This window comes from Sander vitreus, chromosome 12, assembly GCF_031162955.1.
Source record: "Sander vitreus isolate 19-12246 chromosome 12, sanVit1, whole genome shotgun sequence".
Taxonomy (NCBI): domain Eukaryota; kingdom Metazoa; phylum Chordata; class Actinopteri; order Perciformes; family Percidae; genus Sander; species Sander vitreus.
In genome coordinates, this window is record NC_135866.1 from 1662845 (window position 1) to 1689000 (window position 26156).

General features: G+C 40.9%; 1 protein-coding gene across 7 annotated transcripts in view; it reads left to right on the forward strand.

Annotated features, from left to right (window-relative positions):
- Positions 1–26156, forward strand: part of pard3ab (par-3 family cell polarity regulator alpha, b) — a 315562-nt gene that overhangs the window by 236525 nt on the left and 52881 nt on the right. For all 7 annotated transcript variants that reach the window (XM_078265135.1, XM_078265139.1, XM_078265136.1 and 4 more), the window contains one exon: positions 7229–7510. In XM_078265135.1, coding sequence (XP_078121261.1) covers positions 7229–7510 — 282 coding nt within the window. The remainder of the gene's footprint in view (positions 1–7228; positions 7511–26156) is intronic.

A 26156-nucleotide genomic window follows, 5' to 3' on the forward strand; every position in this document is an offset into this window, starting at 1 on the left:
TTGGTTGTTACGCTGCATCTCGTTTAAGGTTCAGAATGCTCCTTTTGTATGTTAATCCAATCCGTTGCTTCTCTTGTCCTCAAATGTCACAGTCTAACACATTTATTACGTGACCGAGTTTCAAACACGGAAACCTATTCGGGACTAATACAGGTACATTCATTCAGATTTTCTTCACTACACAGTACATAACCCCTGTGTATTTAGCCGTTTATTTTGTGGTAACATTCTGAATTCTTTCTTTTTGTATCCTACAAGATGTGAAGCATTTTAATCTTGAAACATTGCAGAAGTTTTTATGCTATTATCGTAAATCCAGATTATATTATTGACATAAAAATCAGTTAATCCAGATTCATTTAAGCCTTCAGTACCACAGAATGTAAGCCATCGATTGAATGCTTTCTGAAGCCACTATAGTATGTGATCTAATACTATTTGTAACCGATAGGGCTGCCTCTTAGTACAAGTAGAAGTGGATGTAAATCTAGTATTTCTTCAGATTTATTTTTAAGGCAGAGCCTCTGCAAGAGCTGAGAAACGGGCGTATCAATCGTTTTGTGCACTTATTTGTTCTTTTGTTTGTTAGTGTGTAATGGTGCTGCCATGAAGAGTGCCCAGGGCAAGAAAGCGCTATGGGAAATCAGGCAAAATGATATATGAGGAACAAAAAACAGCCAAATTAAGGTCTGTGCATCCACAGAGCAGGAACTATCTTGGGATTGTCTGACAGTAGTTCAATGCATTAATTATTTTGTTCAGCATTGGGTGTTTGGCTCACTCCAACCAAGCGTACTTTCTCCCTAAAGCACCTGGAATGCACAAGCGTGCCTCTCATTTGTATTTCACCACTAGCTGAGATACACTGATATTGACAGGGAGATCCCACTGAGGATGTGGAAGACTGGCTGCTTCAGGGTTAAACAATGATCCAGTTAGCCGTGTTTCACCAAGATGCTCTCCCAAGGTTCAGCCGGGAGCTTAATCCAGCAGTGATTGACTAAAGGGATAGATTTCCTCACAGGTTTAAGTCTCAGATCCCTGTGGGCTCCAACTCCAAGCCAGACAGACAGTTCAGACAGGACACTGATGTTTGTGGGGGGAAATGTATGGTCATTTGAAGAGCAGATAAACATGCACATCATTAAAGTAATTGCTTACGGTGAATCCATTTTATAATGCATTTGGCCCGAATCAGCTAGTGTCATTAATTAGAAACATCCACAGGAATGTGAATAGAAACCCTCCGGTGTCAGCTATTTTGTGATGCACCAGTGCTAAATCTTTGATTTTTTTCTTCCTAAAATTGAGGCTTTTGCCAATGCTGATCCCTGAAAAAATAGATTTGGAGCATTCAGCTACTGACATCAGGTCATGACCATTGATGGGAATGATTTTGCTCTCTAGTTAAGAGGTCTAAAATACTTTCCTTTGCTTTGTACAGTGCAACATAACCTGGCATGTGTAATTGCATCTATTTGATTGGCCAATACAGCGGCCATCTATAGCCAAAAATGTAATTTAGTCTTAACACCGATCATGACTGTATCAGTCCCCGTATAGTCTCACATTGCCAGACCTTCCTCCACAGCGCTGCCGAGGAGTTCAGCCAGTGCATTCCTGGATGGGAGAACAACGTGCTCTGGTTTATTGGCATTTCTTTAAAATAATCACAATGATCTTGGGCGGGGCTAAGCTCCGGACGGAGCCACGGTGCCTCTGCTAAATAGTCTCAGGAAGGAACTTGTTTTGGTGGAACGTGTGGACGTTCAAAAGTAGTTTTAGTCGTGCAACAGAAAACTCCGATTGGACAGATAGTCTAGCTAGCTGTCTGGATTTACCCTGCAGAGATCTGAGGAGCAGTTAACCATAGTCCTCACAAATCCACCGAAAAGAGTTTCATCCGGTGGAATTTCCGGCTGCTATGGAGCAATCCCGGAAGTGGAATGTCGTGGATATAGACGAGTCCGTGTATGACTTCACTCAGTGTTTTAAGAGTCGTTTGGCCAAAAGGTTTAAAGTTGAATCTACAGCAGACAGTGTGCGGCATATCATGTAATTTGTCCCGATGAACTTCACTTGACCGAGACATTTGCTCAGTACTACTACTTGCTCAAGATAAATAATATCAATGTGCTCTTGTATTTATGTACTATTTGTGCCATAGATACATTAGAAATTCCCAAAAATGTCCAGATGCATATATAATAAAATGGGCCCTCTGTGTCGCCGGTTTAGCCCACTATGAATGATCAAAATCTTGCAGTATTCTCCTTGCATAGCAAGTGCTTCAGAACTAACTGAAGCTACTTGTCGCCAAATCATAAAACAATTCCAGATCTCCAGTGTTATCAATCCAAAAGGACTTTCAGCAGCCACTTTATCCTGCTGGACCTTCTCCTTTCATGTACTTCCTGCCTTTCACCGTGGCCTATCAGTTGTGTCAGTACTACCGCTAAGAGGAAGGTTTATTACACAGTGGGTACAATAGCACATAATGGACCATTGTTCTGGCCTGATGTGGTAGAAAGGTCACTTGTCAAACACATTTCTTCTACCATAATGTCCCATCCTGCCATTTCAATACCCTTTTATCTGCTGTCTCTCCCTCTCCCCTCTTCTGCTATGCACCCTTTTTGTTCAGCCTCATCATTTACCCTTCACACAGAGTATTTTCATCTCTCATCAAGGATAGCCGTTAGACACAAAGCAGGGTTTTTCTTACGTAAATATTTTGGGACTGAAAGGGCAATGATTAGGCCAAGTGTGCGTTTTCCTTCCTGTCCCATTTCAAGCAGCGTACAATTGTACATTTTTAGCAACATTGCTTTTTAAGCGCTTGTCATGTTGCGACTTAGATTCTGTCTTGAAGCAATACTCCTTCATTGGTGGCTCTGAAAAGTTGAACATTTTGAAAGGTTTGCTCTTCTGTGGAAGATGGCAGCTGTAGTCACCCTTGATTCACACCAGTTGCAATGGATCCCAGTGGTTAACCAGTTCCGTCGCAAAAAAACCCAAAACATTGATACTAGTCACTCAAAGCTTTAGTGCGTAACATTTTATATTAATGCCTATCAGCTCCACACAACTCTCTCTGGATTTCTCAGTATGACTACGTTCAGAAGATTGTGTCTTTCGGCGACTTTTGCACGCAGAAAATCGAGTCAAGATAATGACCTCTTCTGAAGAGTCCATCATGTTTTTTTAATCATCCGTGTCCTCCTTGGCTACTAGCAACTGTGTGGAGGAGAGGTGGGGGTGGTGCTCGATCACAGAAGGCTTGTATTAAGGGAATGCACCGACAGTTTTGTTGTCATTACTTAGAATTCCTCATGGGGATGACAGAAACTACACACTATAGCTTTAAGCAGCATAATGTACTTCTTCCCCAGCCATATACAGTATAAACTGGGTATGATCTAAATACAAATTTATTCTGCCTAAAAAAGACTAACTACACAATTCCAATTATTGCCATTGTAGTTTACTTTTGCAGCAATCGGCTGCTTATGTACAGTAGATGAATGACAAAAGTGATAAATTGAAGTATTTCTCAATATTTTGGTAGAAAGTGTGATTGTGTGAGACAACAGAGAAGTGCAGTGCCCTGCAGAAGTAACTCGAGGAGGGATGACACTAATGGAAGTTTACGGGATGTTTTTTTGATACTTTAAACATGAAATTTGGTTAAGTATACCTTTAAATATAATAGTTTTTCTTGGTTTTAATCGCAGTTAATATTAAAAACTCTAAGAGTGCCAAAAAGATTTGTTGACTTGACAATTTCGATAATCCATTAATTGTCATTTATCATGGGGAAAAAATGCTGCTACCAGCATCTCAAATGTGAGGATTTGCTGCTTTTCCCCTCAGATAAGATAAGCCTTTATTGATCCCTGAGGGGAATTTCAGGATGTAGCATTTTTAATTAAATATCTTTGAGCTTTGGACTGTTGGTTGACAACAATTTGAAGACGTTGCCTTGGGCTCTGGGAAGTTTCGATGACCTTTTTTTTAAACTATGTTCTGACATTGAATATTGCAATTTTTAGAAAACATAGTCAACAGATTCATGGATAATGGAAATAATCCGTAGTCCAAGGTTTTCCCTGAGTTAGAATGGGTTTTTGGGGGGAGACTACGCACAACAGTAAGCATGATCGGTTCATGTGTAAAGGCAATGAGTATGTCTTACCTTATTTGACTGATATCTATTTATTTGTTATTTCTGTCAATTTGATAAATAAAAATGTATATTAAGCTTGAAGAAATGAAACCCCAATCACCAAAACTGCCTAAAAAAATAATATTAATATTTAAATACTCCCATCAACCTGGCAAAAGATTTATATTAATCAGATTTATTAAACTATGCGTACGCACATCTGTAAGCAATGTTTCTTTTGTAAATCATTCATCATCATGGTCCCTGAAGTCTCTTTCTCTCCTGATTCTTCCATTGCCGTTGTCCTCCTGCACGGCCAGCAGTGCCATCATGCAGCGTTAAGCACGGGGGTCACCGCAGTATTTATATGTTTACAACAATTTGTGATTGTTAACACCTTGCCAAAATCACAGCATCAACTAGTGGTATCCCCCACCCCGAGATACAATTTGAAGACAAAAGTGTAATAGGCAAACACACTTTTCTTCATGCAGATTTTGTCATGAACAGTATTAAAGTTTGGACTGATAATGAGGACATTAAGTGAAATGAGAGCTTAACGGCTGTATTTCCAGACTTTGACATTTGATGGTATATGCACAGTATTAAAGACAGATATTTAGTTATTTACACTGTGTTCTACAGTTATCTAATGCTAGGGTATTTGATGCTATCCTGTATTCCATGCAGTCGAGCCATCCCCTCCTCCTGCGCTCCGTAGCGGACAATGTGACGGCGAGACAGCGCCGATTAAATATTAAGAACAAATTTTTATTTAAGATTTGAGTTGGATTTTACAAGGTGTTTATGGAACAATAAAAGCGCAAATAACACTGCTGGATTTAATCTTCATGACAACGTGGATGATATGGAGTCAAGAAATGTGCGTGAGGCATCAATACTTGAATATATTACAAGTAATCGTTCCTCCCACATTTACTTCCTGCAGTCTGACTTCAGTTCACCATCTCACCATTGTCTCCAAAATGTGCGTGCACATGGGTCAGAGTTTGCGTGGAGGACCGCACATTCTCCCATCAAGTTTGTTTTTTATAAATTACAACCTTTGCGCGGGAAGTGGCGTACGCACATTTTCAGCCCCGTTTTGTTCGTACGCCACGTTTATAAATGAGACCCAAAGAGAGTCCGGTACATCCTGAGTCTGGACGGTAAAACTGAGATTAGTGCTGTTATTATGTTCTGCTTGTTTAACGGTTGTTTGGTAAAATCCTATTAAACACATTCAGAAAAGGTTTGAAGTGCTATTTTTTCCTCTCAATTCCTATCATTTTGACGCTGGTGATTTTCCTTTAGTGCTGGCTAAAGCCTCTTTAGGGAGCGCCAAAAAATTCCTCTATGCAGGAAAAACCCTGTTAATAGTCGCATCTCTGCACTTCAACACATACATGTATTTCAGACCTGTTTTGACTCCACAAATGTAGGTTGTCATCTTTGTTCAATACTTCAGCTCTGAGTTTGTGTCCTTTCTCTCTCTCTCACACACACACACACACACACACACACACAACTGGTCCGCATCCGTCCCGACTCAGAAACTGGCCCCATTGACCCGTCCAGTGCCTCGTTATGGGAAGGGGCTGCACAGAGAAGGCCAGGCGCTGGATTGGTATGTCGAGCCTTATCTTATCAGCCACTGTGCTTGTGTATACAATCAGTAGCTGTTCCCACTGCCACTGCTGCTTTCTCTGATGGAAAACACAGTTTTTTCCCCCCTTTGGGTTTAAAGATAGATCCCTTGAGGGCCCTGCTTCCTTCTGCGCTATTAGATAATTGCAGAGTCCACAAGTAGTACAGACACAGCTTGCAAGTCCACAAGCTTTCATGTGACATGGGTTAAGTTGTTGGAATAAGTGCCCATTTTGCAAAAAAGATTGTTACCCTTGTCCAGATTCAGTAGGGAGCCGTTAAAGCCATCAACTTCATTAGCAGCCTCATTGTTTTAGTAGTAAAGTATTTCCAGCCATTTATCTCTGTTTTTTGTTTTTTTTGTACCTACCCTCCAATGGGGAGACCTCCTTTTTAGACTTATTGTTTCATTATGCACAGCATGCAAATTTTCTGGAGGAAGCGTTTTAAGATTTTAGCCCGCTGAGTGTTCAGTAAAGTTGAACCCCCTACCTCGCGACTGCGCCAGTCCCATTCTCTTTCCCACCACCATTAAAAAGGGGCCTGGAGAAAAGAGAGCAGTATGATAATTGGTAGTTGTAAAGCTCTGATAATTGGCAAGGCTGTAATTACAGGGCTGCACGATAGGTAGTCCCCCCTGCTATAGAAAATGATGTTGCCAGTTATTCACAAGATAATGGCCTAAAGAGAGTGTCTGTGTGATTTCTCTGTGTTTGAGTTGTTAGAGGTGTCAGAGGTGTGTGTGTGTGTATGTGTGTTTGTGTGTGTGTGTATTTAAGAGACAGAAAGAGGAAAGCATGGTAGCTACAGTATGCATTAGCAGGACTCTGTGAATACAAAGTGCTTCCCTTGTATGAGTTGTTATGGAGGCGCGAGACTATTATGCATTGTTTATGGTATTATTCATGGGGGGGGGGGCATAGATAGGCTCCACATCTTCTCTCTCTTCTGTAATGGGAAGTTGAAATGGAATGATAAACAGTCGCTTGCGGATGTTGCAGTGGCTCGTCTGGCGTTTTGTTAATGTGACATCTGAGATTTACAGCGTCTCTCTGCTGCACAGTGTTTACACTACAAGGATTTAACAGCATAAAGCTTTTACCTGACAAATTGGAAACCAGTAAGGTGGCAGTTTCAGATTCCCACGGAGCAGTATTAACCATGATTCATAAAGAAGTAAAGTCAATGACTGGCAGTCATCAGTTCTTGTACAGTACTAAATATGTATGTTTGTTCTGCCTGTGCCATGCAACATAATGTGCTTTATGTGCTGGGATTTTGTGAGTTGATTGATTAGTGACCATCAGTTACATAGTAAACGGGCAGTATTCTGTACAACATGATTTCTAATCATGTGCATCTAGAAGTAATTGTTGGATCCTTAATCAACATGTCTGTCACAATCTTCCCCATCAGGATCCAGGCCAAGACCAGGGAGCTGAGGGAGCGCCAGGCCAGGGAACGGGACTACGCCGAAATCCTGGACATAAGCCGCACACCTGAGAGGGGCTCAGAAGAGGAGCACCCGTACGCAGGCATCAACCCTTTGAATAGCTCTGTGGACAGCGGGCACAGCCGGCCCCACAGCCCCCGGGACGATTACCCCCACATCCATCCACACCACCAGCACCAGCACTCCGATTCCCACTACACCCAAGTCAGCAAAGCTCGCAGCGACCGGCCGCCTTCTGCAGACAGGTAGGGCTGGATTTATGCGTTCCAAAGGTTCTGTTGTAAAAAAAGAAAAGAGAGACAGAATTATATATATTTACTATTATTCCAGTTTCTTTTCTTCCCTTGAAAAATGAATTATTTACTTGGCAACACTGAATGAATTCTACTGGAGTCCCAATTAGGGCTGGGTATTGTTAATTCATTTTCGATACCAATACCGTGACCTCGATAACGGTTCCTAAACGATACTTTTTTTCAATACCAATTTTGTGAAACAAAAAGGAAATACAACATTAAACATTACGGCACAAATCTATTTATGTATTTTTCAGCTCTTACTATGTGAGCCCCGTTTCTATGGTAACGTAGTGTTTTTCCTGTGGGTCTCTAAGACGTGTGACGTTAGACAGCCAATCACAGACTTTATTAGATCTTGGTAGAAGCATGCTGCGTGCTTATTGGCTCACTGACGCTGATGAGATTTTGGGTATTGAATGTCGAGGAATTTATCGATACTTGATACTTTAGAGGCGATTTTTTTCGTGCCTAAAAAGTATTGATGCTGTACCCAGCCCTAGTCACAATCCCCCTCAAAAGCTATTTCCGCCAAAGCCAGGTGAAGAGCTACCATTCATGGTTCAGCAACCTTTTTACCTCCAATTCAAAAGCACAACCCGGTCATGGTATGTCAGTTAAAGGTCTGTGCAGGCCTGATTCTGCCTCGCAGTCCCAATCTTGGTAACTCTGAGGCAGCATTATTGGGCAGAAACGGCAGGCTGGCAATCACACCTGGAGGAGAAAATAATCACAGCAACAGAAGGCAGGCGGTAAATGTCAGCCCGCCGACTGCTAGACACAATGCACCGTTCTCTGGTGTGTGTGTGGGGGGGGGGGGAATACTCAGGGGAGGCAGTGAGTGAATGGGAACCTTTGAATATCATTCTCTCTTTCTGTCTCCCTTGACCTTTCTACCTCTCTTTCTGCCCGTCTTTCGTTCTCGTGTTGATTTCTCCAGCCTGCCTGAGCTACCAACATGTCATGATTGACAACTCATTTTAAAATGATCACCCTGGCCTGGTGTGGGGATCCCTTTTTTTCTCTGTGTATCTACTTTGTATTCGTATACAGCATCCGAGTGGTATTATAAAAACTTATAAGCCAAAGCTTTAGTGACAGCCGGCCAAAAGCCCCAATGTTGGAAACGCCTGCATCTTGTCAGCAGCAGCAGCAGTTTCTCAGCACTGCAGGTCTGCACTGAGTTGCTTTCGAATCCTGCTTCAATCAATGAACAGAGAGATCCGTAGCCCCTAGATGGATCTGGGAAACTTGAAGCCTGCAGGAGGAAAGCCTGCAGTGTAGCGTAAACCTAGGCAGTGCAGGCGAGTGAATGGATGGGTTTGTCTTAGTCGTGGTTTTCACACATCCCCAGATGGCCCCAGCAGCCTGTGTGTACTTCAGGAGTGCTGTAGCTCCATTCATAATTCATTGTGCTGCTGTTGTCACAGTATGTTTTTATGTTTTTTTTTTATATATATATATATATATATATATATATATATATATATATATATATATATATATATATATATATATGAAATCCCTGATGTGGTCCTGTGTGAAGATAAGCAGATGCACAACAGCAGATAATATACTAGCATGACCGATATTGAGTCCTATTTAATTAGGTAAGGGAATTCACTCATGATTTAGACTCTAATCATCATATTAAAGTTAATCGCTCACTCCTTCACCAACATAAGCATTTTTCCCCTTAGTGCTCTACTATGAGATTTTGTTTTATGCATCTTTGGGGTGAATTCATTTAGCAAGAAAGCTGCCCCCCCCAAAGCCCTCAGCCGCAACAGCAAGATAACATATTGGCGATGAAATGACACCAATGGTCTGTTTTCGTGATTGAGTTTCCAGCTTCTCAAATGTGAAGATGTGGTGATTTTTTTCTTGTGTGTGTTATCATTGCAACTTTTTAAGATAGTTTTTTGGGCATTTTAGGCCTTTATTTTTGACAGGACAGCTGAAGACATGAAAGGGGAGAGAGAGGGGGGGAATGACATGCAGCAAAGGGCTGCAGGTCAGAGTCGAACCCCGGGCCCACTGCGACGAGGACTAAACCTCTATATATGGGTGTCCGCTCTACCAACTGAGCTATCTGGGCACCCATCATTGGAACTTTAACTAGAACTGCAACCCAAGTCGCCCCCCCAATGACCCGTGGAGTCCACAAGTTTGTAACCTAAAGCGCGACGGCGGCTAGGCAACGGCAGGAAATAACGCAATGCGTTGAACATCAGGAAATATCGCAATGCGTGAGCTGCAATGTCTTAAAGTGCTCATATTATGCTCATTTTCAGGTTCATAATTATGTTTAGAGGTTATATCAGAATAGGTTTACATGGTTTAATTTTCACACCATATTTTTGTCGTACTGCACATTGCTGCAGCTCCTCTTTTCACCCTGTGTGTTGAGCTCTCTGTTTTAGCTACAGAGTGAGACATCTCACTTCTGTTCCATCTTTGTTGGGAGTCGCACATGCTCAGTAGCTAGGTAAGGACTACTAGCCAGTCAGAAGCAGAGTATGAGGGCGTGCCCTGACAGTACCTAGGTAAGGACTACTAGCCAGTCAGAAGCAGAGTATGAGGGCGTGCCCTGACAGTACCTAGGTAAGGACTACTAGCCAGTCAGAAGCAGAGTATGAGGGCGTGCCCTGACAGTACCTAGGTAAGGACTACTAGCCAGTCAGAAGCAGAGTATGAAGGCGTGCCCTGACAGTACCTAGGTAAGGACTACTAGCCAGTCAGAAGCAGAGTATGAGGGCGTGCCCTGACAGTACCTAGGTAAGGACTACTAGCCAGTCAGAAGCAGAGTATGAGGGCGTGCCCTGACAGTACCTAGGTAAGGACTACTAGCCAGTCAGAAGCAGAGTATGAGGGCGTGCCCTGACAGTACCTAGGTAAGGACTACTAGCCAGTCAGAAGCAGAGTATGAGGGCGTGCCCTGACAGTACCTAGGTAAGGACTACTAGCCAGTCAGAAGCAGAGTATGAGGCGTGCCCTGACAGTACCTAGGTAAGGACTACTAGCCAGTCAGAAGCAGAGTATGAGGGCGTGCCCTGACAGTACTTAGGTAAGGACTACTAGCCAGTCAGAAGCAGAGTATGAGGGCGTGCCCTGACAGTACTTAGGTAAGGACTACTAGCCAGTCAGAAGCAGAGTATGAGGGCGTGCCCTGACAGTACCTAGGTAAGGACTACTAGCCAGTCAGAAGCAGAGTATGAGGGCGTGCCCTGACAGTACCTAGGTAAGGACTACTAGCCAGTCAGAAGCAGAGTATGAGGGTGTGGCATGCTAGCAGCTAGGTGAGCATCTGAAGTAAAGGCTGGACTACAATAGAGCTGTAAAAGCACAATATGAGCACTTAAAGGATAAACCCTAAGCCTAACTTTCCATTACATACATACATACATTTATTTTATACTTGCGTTGTAATGGCACCAATGTAATTTTTTGGGGGAGCATTAACCCACGTCCACTTTGACTAATCAATACACCATTGTACTTAGTGTCTTCATTAATCAGAGGTGTGTTTTGGGTGTAACATGCAATAAACCAATCAGAGTGTCATCTACCATTCCCTTTAAAAGCCAGGCGCGTTTGGACCTTGGAGCATTGCTGTTATGATGGAGGATTTGCTGAGCAGGAAGGAGAGATGTTCAGGAGAAGAAACTGATCTGCTCGTGCGTGAAGTGAAAGCGCGCGAGCAGATCATATATGGCACGAGCACTATGCTACCAAAACTCCACGAGGTGAAGCAGGCGTTAAAATAACAATGAAATGCTGCGTTATTGACTTTAGACCAGGCTTTTGTAGGTCAATGGTGCGATCACTTTCCGCTGCCTCAAGATAGCAGTACTCCCAGTATGCACCTGAACACACCTCCCTGTAAGACCAGCACGCCCATGGGCGCACAGATGGGTGCAGGTGCATTTGCTATTTAAATGATGCGGGCGCTGGACAGTCTTAAACTAGCAAAGACACTTTGTCTGTTGTCTGGAACGTATGAACTGCCTGGTGACTATTTGTTCACATTAATAGGTAAAATGATTAATCAGTCTGGAAGAAAAAAACAAATACATTAGTAAAGAATGAAGTCTTCAGTAGTTGCAGCCTTAAAAGAGATAACCATGACCGCACAACTTCAATAGTTCATTGCACTTGATTGCACTCCCGGCTTTGGCTAACTGTTCCACTGGGATTCGGAGACATAACTCTTTATTGCATTTCATTTTGTTACACCACAGGGAGATTTAGCTGAGGTAACATTGGTCTTTTCTATTAATATGAAAATACTTGGGCTGGGCTAGTGGACTCTTAGAGCACAAAATGTGTTCTTCTCCACTTGGACAATGTGGTAATGGACACGGCCGTTATACTTCAGTGTTAGTTTTTTCTACTTTATATCTAGGCCCCATTGCTAACCATGCTGCCCCAGACTTGAAACATTTGCTCTTTTCACAAGGCTTTGATTACAGCAGTGTAGGTACCCGGGACATATACTCCTTAAAGATATTATATTGCATTCCCAGATCTCCACTCATAAGAAAAATATACCTCTTGAGAAAAGCAGGAAGCGTGTTTCCTGTTTCCTGTCTGCCCCCTACTGAACAGGAAGTGAATTAGACCCTGCCATGCCAAGCACAGGAGGGAGGGAGTGTCACCCGACGGTGGAAGTGTTTGTTATTATGGGATTCGAATGGCAGCGCGGTCTGATATCAGAGCTTAAGCATTGTGGAGATTTGATCAAAGCAATAACATGTCCTTAGAAACCGAGAGTGAAGGAAAATGTTATTTCGTTCCTACACTAACACATTTCTTTTGAAATGACCGTTTTAGATTTCCTTTGAGTCAGCTTGATGCTTAGGATGTTGCTGTGTGCTGGATATGTCTTTTTCACTGTTCAAATTAGGACGTTATTTAATGAGCTGAATCTGTGGGGGTTCTTTCTCTTTGTTGGAGAGAAGCACCTTGATCTTTAATTACGTATTTCATGATCATTTTATGCCCCAAAATCATTTTTGATATGGCTTTGAAACTGCCCCAGTTTTACATTAGTGTTTGTATCGCCCTTTTGTTGGTGCTGCCGTGTTGTGATTGTCACAAGATCATGACTCCGAATCAAAGTAAAGGGGTCAAAGCTGTGCCACATAGCTTCAGGATATAACTTCATCATGTTTATTCACATAGCACTTATCTTAACTGGGTTACATAGTGCTTCAAACAGCAAAAGTATATGTTACAACTGCTCTTCATTTGACTATTTGACTATATTTGCTCTTGGAGAATTACACAGTGACTCATAAGTCATCAGAGTGGGAATCTTGTGTCTTATGCTGCTTTATTGTATTAGTTTGTATCTTGTACTGTTTTGTCTGTATTTTCTTGTTGGTTTCTGAGTTTGGCGTTTTAATGTATGAAGCTTTTTTTGAGTTTGTATTTTGTAATGTCACTTGTGTATTTGTTGTTGAGTTGTATTGTAATGGCCCATCTAGGGACAGGCATTGCAATTTAGCTTAGGCTATACGTGCTGTGGTGTGTGGCATTGGTTGATGCTACATACTATACAAATACACATAAAAATAATGTATGAGAGTAATACAGTGTGAGACTTTAATATGACACAGCACAACAAGGCCTTTGTTTCTGCTACCACGACTCTTAACTACGGATCGACCAATTATCGGGCTGGACCATAATCGGGGCCGATATTTGGCAATTTGCAGGTTATCTTTATTTTACAGATAAAGTTAATTAATTAAAAAGTGTGCTACTTTGGCTCGGCTACAGCTCTGTAAGCAGTCTGCATCACCTGCAGACACACTGATAGCACGTTAAGACTTCAGAAGCTAGTTTTTTTATTTATACATTTTTTTGACTGTGTATTATGTTTAGAGTTTCCTTTTTATTAAATAATTGCTTAAAACATTTAAACAAACTTTTGTGTTGGAGTTTGTAACATTCCAAAATATTAATTTTGACTTAAAGAATTTCATTTTTACAGTAAATGCATATCGGTTCCAAATATTGGTTATCGGTTTCATTAACTACTAGTAATCGGTATCGGCCTTGAAAAACCAGTATGGGTCGACCCCTGCTCTTACCTGTTCCCACTACTCGTGCTACTCATGATAATAATCATCAACACGTCGTCATGATCTTCCTGAAGCATGCCCTCCAGACTGGTGCCAAGAGGAAATTCATGCCTTAACCCTGGCACTGGCACTTCCTTACACAACCCATTTAATAACTGGACCAACATTCTCTTCAATGTCCAAATGAGAAAACCATACCCACCCCCCCACACCGTGTCACTTCCCCCTGGGGCAGTAAAACGCACAATTGCCTTTCTTAGCACCGCAATGATTGGCGAGAGGAAACAAGGGGAAAAAAGACAACATGCAGCTGCATAAATAACCATTTGAATTCATTTTTAATTGCCTCTTTTTCCTTCAAACGTAGCTCTGTCAGAAATGTCTATTTAACTTCGGAGGGTTTAAAAACAAAAACAACTACAGAGGCCAGGAGGCGCTTCAGAAGCCTTTGGGGGAACAGTGTGCCGTTTCCTTTGCTTTAAGGAGCATGACCACGAGGCCTATAGACTCAACCAGTCTGCTGCTTCCAGCCTGAAACAACATTTAGCTCATTCACTTCCAGTCTGCTCTGTAACATTTACTTTGAGGATTACACGTGTCTCTTAGATGTCTTTTATTTAGGTTTGAAGCTACATATTTTAACACGACAGTAAATTGGAAGTGGAACATGTTTTCTTACAGAAACACTTGATGTTTTAGTTGTGTTACTCTGCGACTTGTTGCGTAGGTGGTACGGTGTAGTATCAGGTTGGGAACATTCTATTTTTACATATTTCTGTTTTGGCTCTCAACCAAATTACATAACCTTGCTGCTGGGACACTGGTGGTCTTTCTTTCTCCCTTCTCAACATGCCAAGTAAAATATTGCCAAAAGCTGTGTTTTTATCTCCCCCAATGTTTTCCCACCATTACAGCTACAAATATACATTTCTCACTGGGGGCCCGTTGTGTACCATTAGCATCTGGTAGCATTTGTCGCCATGTTATTTTTCCTAAATACCCTATAGAACTGTAAATTATGAAGTCCCAGGAGATGATCTCTTACCAGCTCTGTAACCACGCATGCTTCTTTTGGGTTTTGCAAATTGATAAGCTGAAACATACTGTAGAAGCAGTCAGCGTGTTATTGAATAGCTTTACTAGCCCTCAACATTTGTTGTATCGCCCACCATCCCTGTTGTGTGAGTGTAAGTGTGCAGAGAGCCAAGTGAATTAGCGACCATTGTTTTATTTCCCTCCCAACTAAGGCAGCAGTGAATGCTGGGAAGGCTCTGTGGGATTTGGTGTGATTTGATTCTCCGCGTTTCCCGAGGAGGCAGCGCTCTTATTGAATCGGCTCCATTACATTTCATCTCCACCCGGGGAATAAGGGGCCTCAGAGGGAGCGGACGTGGTTGTGTGTTGTATCACAAACACACCAGAAACAGCGACGCAGACAAACAGACAGCAGTTGCCTCGCAGCTTTTCACAGGCTGATAAGGGTGTGTGTGTGTGTGTGTGTGTGTGTGTGTGTGTGTGTGTGTGTGTGTATGTGTGTGTGTGCGTGTACGTGCGTGCATGCATGCATGCATTTGCACTTGACTTCATGTAGGCTGTGTGCACACACTGTTAAATAGTGTGTATCTGTGCTCTGTTTTTGATGCTGGCGCTCCTCTGTATTTTTGGATTTTTGTTCAGGTGCACATGTGTATTTGTTGGAAATGTAGAGGAGTGGGAGTGACAGGTCAAAGGTGTGTGTGTGTGTGTGTGTGTGTGTGTGTGTGTGTGTGTGGCACAGATAAAGTACAGTGGCAGGTATGCAGCTGCACACAATGAACACAAAGCTTGTGTGAGATTCTTTAAGGATTTCTGTTGATGGTGGTTGAAAATGGATTAACTAGCAAGGTGGCCCCAGGGCAAAAAATTAGCTGAGGGTCCCTGTTGACCCCCCCGTTCCTCCCACTTTTCTGTGCATTGTGTATGTATCCTTTTGCCTACACATGACAGCTTCATAATAATGCTTACACAGACTCAGTATACTGAAATGCTACCTGCACAACAATACTACCTGCTGTATGTCAGTTTGTGATGATTTGAAAAAAACTCGCTCAGTATGAGGGCGTGTCACGCTAGCAGCTAGGCGAGCATTATAACGTGTGTTCCAAAGTGACCACGTTTGTCTCTGAAGTAAAGGCTGGACTACAATAGAGCTGTTTGGAGCAGTTTGTGAACAGTGTTTTCTGTTGGAGATGGTAAGTCCCTTTGGGGTGGACTTTGGGCTTTTTCACTTTGTAAAGCCATAATATGCACAAAAAGATATATAACACAATAAAAGGGGAAAAGCCAAAAAGCATAATATGAGCACTTTAAAGAAATTCAAATAAGCCAGAGCGTTTTTCTAGGTGGTGAGCCAGACCATGCTCCAGTGCTAGCACAGCTCTGTGGAGATGCGAGACTGCTTGTCGTGGGAATCAGAAAACTCAGTCAGTAAACTGGAGTCCACCTCAGCTCTATGCATCTTTTTAGCCTCTTCTAGATAATTTTCTGCCGTACAAACTTGTTTTCAGCAACAGGCACAGCTGTTGAGCAGACAAAGTTGGCCGATTTGCTGATGAACAGTAAAGGATGTAGCAGCTAAACAACCAGCTAATTTCCTCGGAGTTGGTGGAGACCAAAACTGAGCTCAAAGGAGAGTGAATATTGGACTTGCATTCATCAGGTGGCCAAAAACCAACTTCAAATGAATGCTAATGTTGCTCAGCTTGATGTGTAAATGAGTATTTTTTTTGCCAACCAATTAGTAATAACTTTAACTTTCTTACGTCACAACATCTGATGTTTTGTTTTCTGCTTGTTCTGCTTCCCCCATGAGGCCAAAAAAAATCAATTAAGGCCTTTCTCATTCGAGTTCATGTTGTGCTTTAGTGGTGTCTGGGTGGAAATGCCACCTAAAGAGTACGCAAACATAAATGCGTTAGGTCCAACTCATGACTAGTGAGACCGAATTTGCTCGTCCCTTAAAAATGTATTCAAACAAACCCTTATTTCATTCAGCGTTGAGTAAGCACACAGCTATTCCAATATTCCTGTCTCTTGAGGGGCCTCCGAGACAAGGAGCCCCAACTGAGGACAAAACACATCCAAACACCAAACCAAACACAACACAGTACTCAAAACTCACAACACACATACAGTTTCCAAGTGCAAAGACGGAGAGATTTAAAAGCCTGAAAAGCTTCAGCAAGCTTAAACATAATTTTTGTTGGATTTACAAATGTATGGAGAAAGAGTAGGTGCCACTATTAAACATTGTATGATGGGAACATAGAAAAAACTTCTGTCTCACTCAGTATCCCCCATAATCCACTTACCAACAGACTTTTTCTTTGTTGTTCACTTCACTCTCGTTCCCATGTTTCCGTAATCCCACACATCTGACTTAAAGCGTTATATAACTCTTTTTTTTACATTAAAGGGTTAGACATTATTACGTCATGCTTATTCCTGTACAATGATTAATTTCCTGTAGAACTGGACCAGCTATGCTTAACATGTCACCCTGCACAATCTTGTTCAATCCACAGAATCCGCTTTCAAAATCTTCTGCAGTTCCTTTTCTGTGTGACTCAAAGTATGGCAAATTCCGGGAAAACTGTGTGGAAAACTGGTTTGCTTGTTCGTTGCTGTCTGCTATTTTCTGCCAGACTAACCTGGAGTTGGAAGAACTCACAGCTGTGACTTTTCCCTCTCTTCACTACCGTTAAAGACCTGAGAAAAACCAGCTCAGTCACATCTTTCTGCGCCTCAGCTGCTCTGCTATCTGGCTCGTAATGTGTGAATAGACCAAGAGACAAGGTGTTGGCTTTCACTTCGCTGTGGAATATGGATGTGTGTTCTCACCACTCACTGAGCTGAACAGGATGTCTTACTACAGCTTGGGGAACATCTCTGCTTGAGGGTCATCGCGAAATTGTCAAGGCCTGGTGACAAGAACAGGGACAGAATTTTGATCAGCTGCCACCATATTTGGCCTCCTACATAACACAGACTTACATTTTTACACCTGAGAAAACTGATGTCATCAGAAGTAGGGGTGCAACGGATCACAAAACTCATGGTTCGGTTTGGATCACAGTTTTGAGCCAAGGATCGGATACATTTTTGGATCAGCACAAAAAAGGGGGGAATTTGAATGATGTATTCAAAATGTAAAAACAATAACTTATTTCACCAGTGAATTGCTGTTAAACAACAAAAACAGATGAGAAAAGGGCATTTTACGTTAACTTTGAATGCATCACGAGGTTTACCAGTTTCAAGTTAACGCACCATTTTGTCCAGCATTGACCAAGTGCTAGTTTGTGTCTTTAGCTGCAGACTGTTGTACGTCCCAGTGTTGGAATCCTCTACCGTGAAATACAGTCACACTTTTACACCGTTTAGCTATCAGCATTTTAACTGTGTTTAATCCAGCTACTAGCTACGGTAGGCTAACGTTACCTGCTGCCAAGTGTAACAATAGTGTTAACTAGCTAACATGCAGCGATGCTTCGGTTGCCTTTGGCCTCAGAGAGCAGCTCATTTATGAGGCACCGAAATGAGGCACCTGAAATCTGCATTGCTATTCGGTCCGGTAGATAGTTGTTTAGGCACCGTGCCATATTAGCACCGGCTTTAAGCCCCCTATTCTCGGGTAACTCAACTACCAACTACCGCTGTAATTGCATTGCCTTTGTCTTTTCACGGCAACCCTCCATCCGTGGTTCACGTGCATCGCGAACCGTGAGCGTTGATCCGTACCACGGATACTATGGTCCGTTACACCACTAATCAGAAGGTATAGCTGAGGAGATTTACGAGCTAATCTGCAACACAGATAACTGTTTGAATCCAATTCAGAGCCATTACACAAGGAAAAAAAAATATTATAGTTGAAACAAAAATGTGAGATCCATGTCTAAAGAGTGTGCTTTACGTTTCCATGCTTGTGGGCATGGTCAGATTAGAAAGTTATGGGCTCCAGTTGCAGATATTTGGGTGCACATTGTGTATGTGTGCATTTCTGTATACCCCAAAAGTGTACAAAGCTGAGCACAAATGGCGGCTGATACTGTGCTATGTGCGTATCAAATGACATGGTGTATCGTAAAGACTTAAAAATAGGTCTGACGGATCTCATGTCCTCCTCTGACATACTGCATATTCAATATGGAGTTGTCAGATGATCTACACATGACCATATTATATCATATCTCCAGCTGTTGGTATGTGCCAGATGTCATGTGCTCTTCCGACATACTGCATATTCTATATCAGGGATCTTCAACAGGGGGTCCAGGACCCTTACGGGGTTATTGTAGGCCCAGTTTATTATTACTTCATTTTATACAATATATGTAGGAAGGGGTCCCTGCTCAGTCTCTCTTTCAGTAGAGGGGTGCTATTCAATATGGAGTTGTCAGATGATGTAGACATGACCATATTATATCATATCCTACTTTCTTAAGACAATCGTGGTTTTGTTCTGAGGAAACTATATTAGATGTATTTTCTGTCTCCCTGGTCTCTTCTCTTCCTGACTTTTGGGTTTTCTGATGAGGTTTGTCTTTCTCTTATTATTGCACAATAATAATTACTTATTAACCATCAATGCATCAGTGTAGTGCATTATGTTATGCTTTTTGAGTGCTTTCAGATCAATTCCACAAGAGCTTCACCGACTCATGGCCTCGAAAAACATGAAAGAAAGTATTAAAAAAATAATCACCAGGCTGTTAGGGATTGTTCCAGTTTATCGGTCTTGATAGTTTTCACTGAGTGCATATCTAATGTTTATTCTTCAGAGTTGATCTATTTAGTGTTTATTCAGAAATTCAGACATTTCTTTAACTTTTTCCTTTTTCAAAATATGTATATGTATGTGTGTGTGTGTGTGTGTGTGTGTGTGTGTGTGTGTGTATATGTATGTGTGTGTGTGTATATGTATGTGTGTGTGTGTGTGTATGTATATATATATGTGTGTGTGTATATATGTGTGTGTGTGTGATATATATATATATATATATATATATATATATATATATGTATGTATATATATATATGTGTGTGTGTGTATATATATATATATATATATATATATATATATATATATATGTGTATATATATATAATGTGTGTGTGTGTATGTATATATATATGTGTATGTATATATATGTGTATGTGTGTGTGTATGTATATATATATATATATATATATATATATATATATATATATATTTCAACTACATATACAGTATGCTCTTTTTGGCTTCATTTCCATTGTTTGCGAGAATACCTCTCTATCCAAATGGCTAAAGGTCTGTGTCATCAGCCAGTAAGAGGAGCTTCAACTTTCACATTTTAGTTCTCTATCTTGTGGTTTTACGGTAAGCTGTTTTGCCAGCCAGAGATCCATTAAGAATAATTTAAAATGGCTGACACCATCATTTCATCATCATGTCGTATACAAACGATTATATATGAGTGTAGGGCGTGAGATAGGTTATATTAAAGTTGGGTTCTGTCAGCTGCCATCTGCTCCTATATGGTGGAATCAGTTCTAGTGTATATGAGGAGAGACAGGCCAGTCCTAATCCCTGGATCAAGGCCAAGAGCTACAGGAGAGAGAGAGAGATATGTTCTGCCCCGGGGAATCCTTTATGGATGTTGGAGAGGACGGCTCAGTGGGTTTTTAGGGGTCATTTGGGTGTTCTCGGGTTGGAACGACAGCAGGTGGGTGAAGACTTTATTTCCACAGTGCTCCTTATGCCTTTTGGAAAAATCCCCATTCAGTTTTTTAGCGGCTCCATCAGTTGTTTTTTTCAACCAAAGATTGAGACTCTCTTCAGCTTTTAGAGGGGGGTGGAAACCCAGACAAACTTACTGTAAGTTGGTTTTAAAAAAGAGCAGCCCGGTCACAAAACCAGAATCACTGTGTTGATTATCAGACTTTTTTTCCAAATCTGTATTGGCTTGTTGTTATTATAATAATAATAACAATAATAATAATAATAAATTAATCTATAGCACTTTTCTTAACAAGGTTACAAAGTGATTTCCAGAAAAAAAACAAGAACAACACAAGCAACAGCAATGAAATAAAATACAAAAAACAGAGGTATCATAAACTATAACTTATAGTTATAGCATAGAGCATGAAGAATGAGTTGTTTTAAATAGCTTTGAGAACATGGTGGGGACTTGACCCTGTTTGAATCCATTTAGGTCCTGTAAATGAAACTCATTAGTATATACAGTTAGCTTTAGTTTCAATATTTAGCACTTTACAGGTTAAGGTGGTTAAATATCAGTTTGACCCTTGTGTAGAAAACTGTAAAATATTAATTTGATCGTTTCTTATAAAAATGTGTTCTGGAAGTATAGAGCATGAAAAAGTTAAAGAAACTCTGAATAAACACTAAATAGATCAACTCTGAAGAATAAACATTAGATATGCACTCAGTGAAAACTATCAAGACCGATAAACTGGAACAATCCCTAACAGCCTGGTGATTATTTTTTTAATACTTTCTTTCATGTTTTTCGAGGCCATGAGTCGGTGAAGCTCTTGTGGAATTGATCTGAAAGCACTCAAAAAGCATAACATAATGCACTACACTGATGCATTGATGGTTAATAAGTAATTATTATTGTGCAATAATAAGAGAAAGACAAACCTCATCAGAAAACCCAAAAGTCAGGAAGAGAAGAGACCAGGGAGACAGAAAATACATCTAATATAGTTTCCTCAGAACAAAACCACGATTGTCTTAAGAAAGTAGGATATGATATAATATGGTCATGTCTACATCATCTGACAACTCCATATTGAATAGCACCCCTCTACTGAAAGAGAGACTGAGCAGGGACCCCTTCCTACATATATTGTATAAAATGAAGTAATAATAAACTGGGCCTACAATAACCCCGTAAGGGTCCTGGACCCCCTGTTGAAGATCCCTGATATAGAAAATGGAGTATGTCGGAAGAGCACATGACATCTGGCACATACCAACAGCTGGAGAAAAATTAACAAATAATTCCCCTTTAAGTGCATTATTATGTATTCACACTAATGACGAGGATTATGTCTCATATTTATATAATGGGTATTCAAGCTGGATATTCCAAACATTTTAATAGCAGACGACATGCTGTGATCACACTAAATAATGCCTCCCTCCGAGTCCTAATCAGGAGCCGAATTAAGGCTTTGATCCGAGCTAAATAAACATGTACAGCATTTCAACATTATACTCTTATTAGTGCAGTGTTGTTGAGCATTTATAATTTTACAGTCAAGGGAAAGTGTCCTCAGCTTACCCGGGGTTTCCCTTAGTCATACGTTCACATAGCCTGTGTGTGTGTGTGTGTGTGCGTGTGTGTGCTACCCTTTAACCCTTTGAGGTCTGAGGGCATTTTCACATATCTTCTTAAATGTACCTTTTTAGGGTATGTGCATATAACTGATCCCCGTGTGTTTCATATCAAAATGTTCAGGACAAACTCAGCTTTTCGTATAGTCACGCGTCAAACTCAATTTCACTAAGGGCCACACTGGAAAATATGAACCATGTTAAGGGCCAGACATGTAAAGTTTATTGACATGCTTTTATTTATTTTATTTGATTTAGAGTTTAGGTCCACATAAAGCTCTAAATAAGTCAGGAAAAAAATTCCTTAGCCATCATAGAATTCAGCAAATCAAGTTTAAAAAGAAAAGCATTTTGATAAAATGTTCTATTTTAGGCCACACAGCCGACTTACAACAACCTGTTTCACACCCTGAATATGAAAACTCTCCGGCTGTGCCACTTGTGTGTGAATTTCTTAGTCTAAAAGTCAGTAAATCTGCCAAATTCTGCTTAAGTATGGTGTGATTGCAGTTTGAAAACGGTTTCCAGTCGTTTTTGTTTTGACGCACAACTAGGCGTGCCAAAATTTATTGTGAACCTAAATTAATATGGGGGCCGGATCAAAATTTACGAGGGGCCGGATTTGGCCCGCGGGCCTGGAGTTGGACACGTGTGTTCCAGAGCAATGTGTAAAGACATAATTTGGCGCTAAAGCTGAAACGTTGATGTCCGCTTTTTGAAATTCCTCAAATCTCTTTTGAAAACAAACCTTAACTCATGATGTGTTTTGTTGTGTGTTTGAATTGTTTCGGTGCTTGAAATGAATTTACCAAATTCTTAGGTTATATATGATTAAAATAGTAAATACATGTCTGAAATGAAATTTTGTAATATCGCTTTTTGAGTAGTTTTGTCAAACGTTGTTTGGACGCGCCGGTGCGTGTCTCCCTCTTTACAACCTTACCTCATGACACTTTTAATTGCTCCTTTGGTTTTGGAGAGGTCTGTTGTGATGACTGTTTTTAATTAAAATGTTAAAATGAACAGCGTTCATAAAGGTCTTCCCACAATCCATTATATTGGTTAAAAATCTATTTTAATAAAATATAAAAAATGTCAATGCAAAATCAAGGCTGGTTTAGTCTTAAAGCCTGGTTGACTATTACATCTGCATTTAAGGAAATCTACAAAGTTTCTTCAATTTCCCAACGAACTTGCTTTGATTCATGCCCAACATGCCTACAGTAGTTTGTGTGATCAACAGCTGACTATTGGCTCACACAGCTTCCCTTTTGTTCCCGAAAAATTGGTTCGACGGTGGATTTGTTTAAGAATTTGGCAGCAACAACCACAGTTGATCTATTATTCTGTCATTAAAATGGAAGATAAAGGAAAAACAAAAGCACTATACTTAAGGCCCACCAAAACCAAAATATCTGATTCGTCTCCCTCCTTTTTGGGATTGTTACTGTCTGAATCATTTCCATTTGTGAGTGATATGGTTCACAATGCTGCAGACACGAGGGAAAGCCCCAGGGGACGCTCAAAAGTTATCAGACTGAACCACATAAAGCAAGGAGTGATTAGTGAGGAAGCTGTAGCGCATGCATACACACACACACACACACACGCACACACACACGCACGCACGCATGCACACAGGCACGCACACACACACACACGGATGCACACACACATACACACACACGCACACACACACACACACACACACACAGACAGGTCAGGAGCTTCCAAATGATTGAAACAGGAATGTCTTGGTGGTATGTTTGAGTATAATTTTCTAGGTGTGTGTCTGTCTGTGTGTGTGTGTATATGTGTGTGTGTGTGTGTGTGTGTGTGTGTGTGTGTGTGTGTGTGTGTGTCTGTGTGGTATTGACCATGTCTGATAGTGTGATGATGTCATCCTGTCCTGTTAGTGTGCCACACTGACTGTCCATCTGAAGACCCTCAGTGTTTTTTTCAAATGTCACACACAGGAAATACAGTAATGTGCATGCCATACACAACTACTCAATGTATACTATAATGTAAACAAAGCAAAAACATCCTAGGTAGAAAATAAAATAGGGGAGAACATTGTGCTTTAAGAGGTCATCCTAAAACCTTTTCATACATGCAGTGAAATACTAGTCGTATCTTAGTTTTAATCTGGAGCTAAAACAGTTTATTAGTGTTACTAACAGTGACAGTAAAGTAAGCACACAGTATCTATGTAGGGCTGTCAGCATTAACGCGTTAATCGCGATGCGATTAAGGGCCGAGCATAATGCGTACATTTTTTATTAATCGCATGCCCGCCATTTATTAATTTATTTTACACTTCACTCGGCTTCACGTCGTGCCTAACAACGCCCCTTAGCTGTTGTAAAATCACTAGAATCTAGCTGGACTACTATTTTGACCCTTTGCAGCACCTTTACTTATCATCAAGCGGTCATACTTCCTCCTAACACATCCTGCTGCTGCAGCCTGCAGACATGATGGAGAAACACCGCAGCAATAACTCTGGGAGTTTTGGAAAATAAAAAGCTCCATTCAGACAGCTCAGTAGACAAATCGAAAGCCATATCAAAATATCACCGAAGCACGTCAAGCTTGAGCTACCACCTACGAGCTAAGCATAGTCGTACAGTTAACGTTGATGCTAGCTGCTAGCATGCTACCCACTCAGGTAAAGCAGTATTTTGGAGAGTGCTTGCCGACCTGCGGATGAAACCAAATCAAATGACTACAGCTCTTGCAAAATGGGTGGCAACTAACTGCAGACCTGTCAGCATCGTAGAAGACTCGGGTCTTAAAGACGTACTACGGTTGGCATGTTCTGACCCGTCTTATACGTTGCCGTCGAGGGGGACAGTAGTTTTCACGGAAACACAGCCTGTACGACACGGAGAAAGCAGCCACACTGGAACAGCTGCAAGGTGCTGCAAACGCTGTCTCATTAACCGCTGATCACTGGACGTCAGTGAGGAATCTACATTATTTAGGAGTTACTAAACACTGGATTGACTCTGGTAAGGATAGGGATTTTTAGTTTTTTAGTTAGGTACTTGGAGAAATTGTGCTATAATGACAGATTCACACATTTTTCTTTTGTTTACAGTAAATATATAATAAACAAATACAAATCTTAAAATCAAGTTCATAAAGTAACTTTCTTTGCATTCATTTGATTCCCAATCAAGATCCACTGGTAAGAATGGCTTTCCATTGTTAATATGTACTTAAAAACTGTTCTGAAATGCAAAATAATAGAATTTTAATCATGTGATAAAACATGCGATTAATCGCCATTAAAAAATGTATCTTTTGACAGCCCTATATCTATGTAATCATTTTGTTACAAAGTTTCTCATCTTGAGTTCACATATAGTGATCGACACGTCTAAGAATACTTACAGTAATATCATTCTTTTTATTTTTTATCTCAAATCAAGACAAATCTGAAACTTTTTACTTTCACACACACTGTTCTCAAATGGTAAATGTTGTGTTAACACAACCATGAACAATAAAAGTGAATAAAATGCAGTTTAAAATGTATTTAAAGGGACCTCCTACAGTATCTGATCCAATCAAGGAATAGGCAAACAAGGTAACAAATCTGACAAGGCCTTCAATGCCAACTTTGGGCCCCTGACAGCTTTTGAAACTCTGTTACAGATGTTGCTTGGTAACCAAAAAGTGTTGCGATTTGACACGTTGTTTTCCTGTTGACACAGTGAAATAATTTTTTTTCATTTACTTTCCCCACATTGTTTCTCCAAGGCAAACCAAAGATTCAAACTTTATTTTTCAAAAAGTCCACAGTGACAAAGAGCTGGAAGCACAGCACAGCCATTAATGTCACAACTGTCTCAGTGGAATCCACTTAAAGTATTTCATATTCATCAGATCAAAGATTTGCCAACAATAATTAATTAATAGCACTCTAGAAAAGAGCTTATCTGCTGCTGGACTAACTCTGACAGTATGTTGCACATTAGTGTGCTACTGGCGTGACGTGCATTCTGCTTTATCTCCCGCTGGGAATGGGATGCTGTCTGTCACGGGGGGGGAGACATGGGAGGCGGGGGTGTAAGTGGGGAACTCTTAGCCATTTGGGTTTTAGCACA